Genomic DNA, 6,068 nt, shown 5'->3' with positions numbered 1-6,068 from the left:
TTTTCACCCCAAAAAAGTACCCCATCTGTCCATATTACTTGGTATATTTATTAAAAAAAATTATCTTAAAATAATTGACATATTTATAAAAAATAATTTAATATCTTTTTTCAATTTCATCCTCAATAATTTAATAAAATTAATTAATTTAAATAAATAAAAATAATATTTAATATAAATTTAATAGATCATGTTAAAAAAAAAAAAAAAAACAGCTTGTTGCCGGTATCATTGGTATTTGCATGCATTGGAAAAGGCCAAACAAGCAAAAAAGATAAAAAGAAAATATTGGATTGGATCCTTTACTCTGTAGAAGTGAGTGGACTACCTGCGAGTGTAGAAGGTAGAACAAGAAACAAAAAACAACAAAGATGCCGAGGAGTAGATTTGCAGGATCATTGATTTCTCCGAAGGTGGATGTTGTCATTGATATGGGAAACCCTTTTCTTAATCATACTGTTGATGCTTTCTTGAAGATCGGCACTGTAATTCTCTCTCTCTCTCTCTCTCTCTCTCTGATTATTATCTCAAATTCATTGATTATTACCTTAATTTTTACCATAATTTTACTTGCTTAAGGTTGCTGCTACCAAAACTGTTGCTGAAGAAACTTATGAAATTGTCAAAAGAGGTTTGATTTTAGAACTCTGTTTCCATTTCTTGAAATACCCAATTTCAAATTGTTGACTTTTATGTGCAAAGATAATTTCTGTAGCAAGTATATCATTCATCTTTAATAAGTATTATGAGATTGGAGTGACTATTGGGGTGTGTGTTTGGCCATGAAAAATTGTGAGTATTTGAAGAAAAGAAAGTTTTTGTTTTCAAAATGAAAAATGATATTTGAACATTAGAGTTGTGTTTGGCCATGAATAAAAATTGGAGTCGTCTTGGAATTGTTGCGGGTAATTGAAATGAAAAAAGTGAAAACAACTTGAGGTGCTGCCACCAAAACTGTTGCAAAAGAAACTTATGAAATTGTCAAAAGAGGTTGGTTTTTCTGTTGTGTTTTAGTTCTCTGCTTCCGTTTATTGAATATCCAATTTCAAACTATTGATTTTTATGTGCAAAGTTAATTCCAATTAGCAGGTTAGCTAGGATTTTAATGCATTAACCTTTGGTCAGTATTATATGTTTGGAATGACTAAGAGTTCTCAATTGCCCCTAATGACCTATGTTAATGAACTTAATGGGGGTTTATATATAGGTATAACTAATCCTGTATCCCATACTGTATTCCCTCATTATATTGGATATTTCAGCATGTGTCGACTAATGTAGATGAAATTCCCACAACCATACCGTACTAATGACAGTGGTACGGCAAGACAAATGAATGATCCATGGTATTGATGTCATTTCCTGAAAAGTATAGTGGCCGATTTTTTTTTGACAACTTTGGTGTCGCGGCCCGCTTTTATGCACCTCGGCTAATTTCATGAGATATCATCCATCTCACACCAAGAACATGTACGAGGTAGCTCTATCTGCTAAGGTTAGTAAGATTTCACTAAGTGTTTTTCATCTCTACTGAGATTAGAACCTGAGACCTCATGGTTCGCGACCTACTTCATTCATTGATCACTAGGAGATGTTATAGTGGCTGATTTATTGGTAAAGGTTTATTCTTTTATCGTTTTGTTTCAATGACCACATTAAGCATCATCACCATTAGTAGTTGAGGGGAAAATCCGATATCCTCTTTTTGTTCTTTGATTCCTTTCTCGTGTTATGGTAAAGTGTAAATTCCTATGTTTTAAAGTTGCAAGATTTTATGTATAGAAATAACTACAGTATTCAGCTCACTATTTTGCAATCGACATGGTCTTTGCAGGTAGTGTTTCGAATCACAACTTTGAGAAATCGGTGAGATCATTTATTATATTTGTGTAAAATTCAAGTTGATCGTTTTAGAGTTGTTTATTCAGTTCTATATAAGGGAGATGTTTTCTAATAATATTGGCTTAATGATTTCATCCTCCTCTCATAGATTTGTTAGGCACCTGCAAGGTGTGATTTGTGAAGAAGGTATTCCTTGCCATTATTGAAGCTGATAAATCTCAATTTGGACAAATATGGCTCTTAGTCCTCTTTGCATATTGTGTTCTATACCATGAGATTGCCAATTTAGAAAATGAAGTCTTAAATCTCTATCATTCTTTTTGTCCTACTGATAAACAGAAACAACAGAACATTATTTGCTGCTCTTTATTGTCTCTTGACTGCTCCTAAAATAAACAACAACAACATGCCCAGTGTATGACAAAGTGGGGTCCGGGAAAGGTAGATAGTATACAGTCTTTACCTCTACCTCAGAGGTGAGATAGAGAGGTTGTTTCCAATTGACCCTTGTCTCAAGAAAAAAACAGTTTTGGAAAAGACGTAATAGACTGCTCCTGAAAGTAGGGATAACATTTTTCTACTGTGTTTATCATATGCATCTCTGTCGAGTAGTTTAGTCTTCTTTAAATGATAAGGACAGTACTGGTGAGGGAGGTAAACTATATATTTTATCCACACAAATCATACCCTTATTCTTGGTGATGCCCATGAAATTTAACTTTATCGGCTTATCACTCAAATATCAATTTATGCATAATAACCAAAAGTTGTAGCCAATATTCTTACCATCTACAATGTAGCAAACTGTAGGCCTACCTTGGTAAAACCAAATTGTCCTGTATATCGTAGAGACAGCTTAGCTCGTCTGAAAGTGTTCTTTAGTAAAGTTTTGGCTAAGACTTAAGAGCTGCATTTACTCTGCTTCAATAATGTTCAATTATTCACCACAGAACAGAAATGGCTATCAGGGAGGATTTAATTATGTTGACTGAAAAAACAGATTGACCAACATGCTTGTTGTGTTTTAACTGAATTTGCCTCTTATTGCAGTTGAAGAAAATGTGTAAAGAAGGTGCTTATTGGGGTGAGTAATCTGCACGAGTTCACCCGCATATAAATTTCAAAATGGATGGTTAGAAAGAATGTCTTCGTTTCCCAGTTTCTTGAAACTTCGAGTGGATTATATAACAAATCTTGTCTCTTTAATCAGGGACTGTTGCTGGGGTATATGCTGGAATGGAGTATGGAGCTGAGAGAATTCGTGGAACCAGAGATTGGGTAATTAGTAATGAATTTTTATATGAATTTGCTCAGCAATCGAAGTTGATTTCCTATACTGTGTACAACCTGTTGTCTCCACTATTTGTCCTATTTCCTACTTGCCCAACCCCAACTATTGCATCTATCTACATTGTCTTTCTTTTAACCATGCTTGCATTCAGATTCTTCTCTGTAAACATTCCTTGTTATGAGTGATAAATATTGCATCAGGATCTTTAATATGATAATCATCATTCAGTAACAAATTATATAAAGTAAAGAGAAATTGCAATTCTGATAATAGAACTGGATGTGGTGGTAACTGGTGACTAATTTAAGGGCCAAAATGTAAATTTATTATTGGTTATGCAGTATTGTGTCCTATCTGTGATAATCGTGCATACTTTGCTGTTAAGCTGATAAGATATATATGGGAAAGCAAGAAGGAAAATATAAAGTTTGTTTGTGGTGTACAAGCTATTCAATCTGCCAATATAATGTAAATATGATTTCTCAATTTTGCAGCAGTTTTTATGAAGATAATACTCCCTTTATCCCAATTTATGTGAATGGATTCCAATTATGAGGGTCAAAGCACCTAATTTTTGTGTGAGTTCGGTCATAGATTCTTCAAGAGTTGTTTTAAGTAAAATTTACATACTAATTTAAAGTATTTAAAGAGTTTGAAAGAATTGTAGTCAAAGAAAACACTATTTGATTCCCCATATACCTTCATATAAAACGGAAAGGAGGGAATAATGATCTTATAATGTTCGTCCTGTCAGGGATGTCATCATAGAGGATAGTTGATATTGTTGCCAGAATTGGTTGTACTCAGAGGAAGCGTGGTCGCAGTTGTGACTGATTATAGAAAAAAGTATGGTTTACATTACCAGTTTCAAAAAAAGAAAAAAAGAAGGGATGGTTATGGTGGTGACGAAGGTAACAAACTGCTTACAATAATGTTGAGATATATGTGTCCAAACCTTACCTGGTACTTATTGTTGATGGGAGGTGGTAGGTATCTGGTGGAATTAGTTGAGGTGCATGCAAGTTGGCTTGGACACCATGGTTATTAGAAAAAAAAAGTCAGAATATATGAAACTAATTCATCTCCTCTTTGTATCTTCGTCACTCTTAAGTCAAAGTGCTCTCTGTTGTTTCATAACAGCAAGATACCTGGGATAGAGAGGGGCTTTAGTATATTAAATGTCACATTTGTCTAAGCCGGCGTATGGTTCTATGTATTTATTAATGTGCTCTTTTCTTTTGTTGAGAATGTTTTTGGTATGTGTTATGTAATTCAATTGTGACAAGCGTTTTATTCAACGGTCCTACTGAAAGAGGATTGAAATCTTTAATTTTCTTTTCTGAAACACAATACAATATCTTTTTTTGATTCATTTCCTTCACCCATTTGCAGAAGAATGCAATGATTGGGGGTGCATTGACAGGAGCTATCGTATCTGCTGCAAGTAATAACAACAGGGACAAGATTGTTATGGATGCCATTACAGGAGGTGCTGTTGCTACTGCTGCAGAGTTCCTTAATTATCTCACATGAGTTGAGCAAAGAGAAATAAGAATTTTTTTACCTGCTATTGCAACACAATGCTTAGCAGTTCCGCTGTTTCTCTCTAATTGTATCCGTTCAAAAATACAAGCTTGTGACAGATGAATCTTAGACTCTCTGACTACTTGTAATTCTATCTACAATTTAGCCATCTTTCTCTATCATTTGCTTTTGAAATGGAGTGACATGAACAATGAGGATTCATTCATTCAGTCGATCTCCACTTGCTTTGCATTGAGGAGTTTTTTCTCTATCATTTGCTTGAGAGTTCAAGTTGTCTGGGATGGACAATGTGGTCGTTAACATTGCCTCTTCTCATCCAGGTTTGTTCTTTTGCTTCTTAACTGAGGGGTATTTCTTGGTTCCGGAGAATCTTTTTTTTGGTAACTAACATATTCATTTTATTACCAAAGTAATATTACAAATCAACTACCAGCCTGATGACACAACCTGGTAGACTCAAAGAAGAACCCTACTGATCAGACTAATAATAATGAGGATAGTAGTTTAGATCATTGATCACAGCTGCTAACTTATGCCTAACAGTAGCAATACAAATAACATCCTGAAATACTAGCCTAACCACTTTCTCCGGTGTAGTACTGATTGTCCTGACAATCCTACAATTCCTATCATGCCATATATGGTAAACGCATGCAGCAGTACCATCCTGAATATGTGTTGAGGCTGATCGACCTTTGACATTGTTCTCAATCCACTCAAGTTCACTGGACCAAGCCAAAGCAATCCTTTGAATCTTTATCCAGCCGAGCAAAGCATTCCCACAGTTTAGCAGCATAGCTACACCTAAAGAACTGGTGCTCTGCAGTTTTACCATCTCTACCCATAAGACACTTTTCATTTACTTGTATATGCCATTTCACCAGCTTATCTTTTGTCGACAAGCGATTCATAATACCCAGCCTTTGTATGAAAATTCACTTAGCAGCTCCATAATTGTTACACATCAATCTCCTCCAAGCCACCTTCTGGAACTCCCACAGTAGCCTACTCATTACTTTCGTGATAGAAAACTTCTTCATATATGTAAATTTATTCAGAATCATACCAGCTTCCTGGGAGTACTTTTGAGCCTTAAAACCTTCTGTAGCAGCCATGATGCTTGCTTGGGCATTACATCCCTGATTTGAGCCTCCTTGATGCAGTAGGAATGGACTCATTGCACCCAGAGTTTATCCTTCTTCCTACACAAATTCCACTAAAGCTTCAGGATAGCGGCCTTATTCCACATTGCAAGATCAGTGATGTTGACTCCACTAGCTACCACATGCCTACACAAAGCTTCCCAAGCTATTAGAGCTTTATTGGATACTTCTGAGCTTCCTGTCCACAAGAACCTTCTACATATGCCTTCCATAGCTTGAACAGCTCC

General features: G+C 35.4%; 1 protein-coding gene across 1 annotated transcript; it reads left to right on the top strand.

The window, feature by feature from the left end:
- Nucleotides 1-226: 226 nt before the first annotated feature.
- On the top strand, nt 227-4,887 carry LOC107873509 (outer envelope pore protein 16, chloroplastic). Its single transcript, XM_016720379.2, has 6 exons — nt 227-485; nt 580-631; nt 1,835-1,866; nt 2,893-2,926; nt 3,053-3,120; nt 4,526-4,887. The coding sequence occupies exons 1-6, from the start codon at nt 372-374 to the stop codon at nt 4,664-4,666; spliced, it is 441 nt and encodes a 146-aa protein (XP_016575865.1). The 5' UTR covers nt 227-371; the 3' UTR covers nt 4,667-4,887.
- The last annotated feature ends 1,181 nt before the right edge of the window (nt 4,888-6,068 follow it).

The sequence above is a fragment of the Capsicum annuum genome, chromosome 6, assembly GCF_002878395.1.
Source record: "Capsicum annuum cultivar UCD-10X-F1 chromosome 6, UCD10Xv1.1, whole genome shotgun sequence".
NCBI classification, from domain to species: Eukaryota; Viridiplantae; Streptophyta; class Magnoliopsida; order Solanales; family Solanaceae; genus Capsicum; species Capsicum annuum.
The sequence above is the reverse complement of the archived record's forward strand: the minus strand, read 5'-3'. Positions and strand labels throughout refer to the sequence as shown.

Excerpts from the sequence above, each read along its gene's own strand:
- LOC107873509 (XM_016720379.2), top strand. The coding sequence starts at position 372 with ATGCCGAGGAGTAGATTTGCAGGATCATTGATTTCTCCGAAGGTGGAT. Across the intron at positions 486-579 it reads CTTTCTTGAAGATCGGCACT|GTTGCTGCTACCAAAACTGT; the intron begins GTAATTCTCTCT and ends TACTTGCTTAAG. Across the intron at positions 632-1,834 it reads TTATGAAATTGTCAAAAGAG|GTAGTGTTTCGAATCACAAC; the intron begins GTTTGATTTTAG and ends TGGTCTTTGCAG.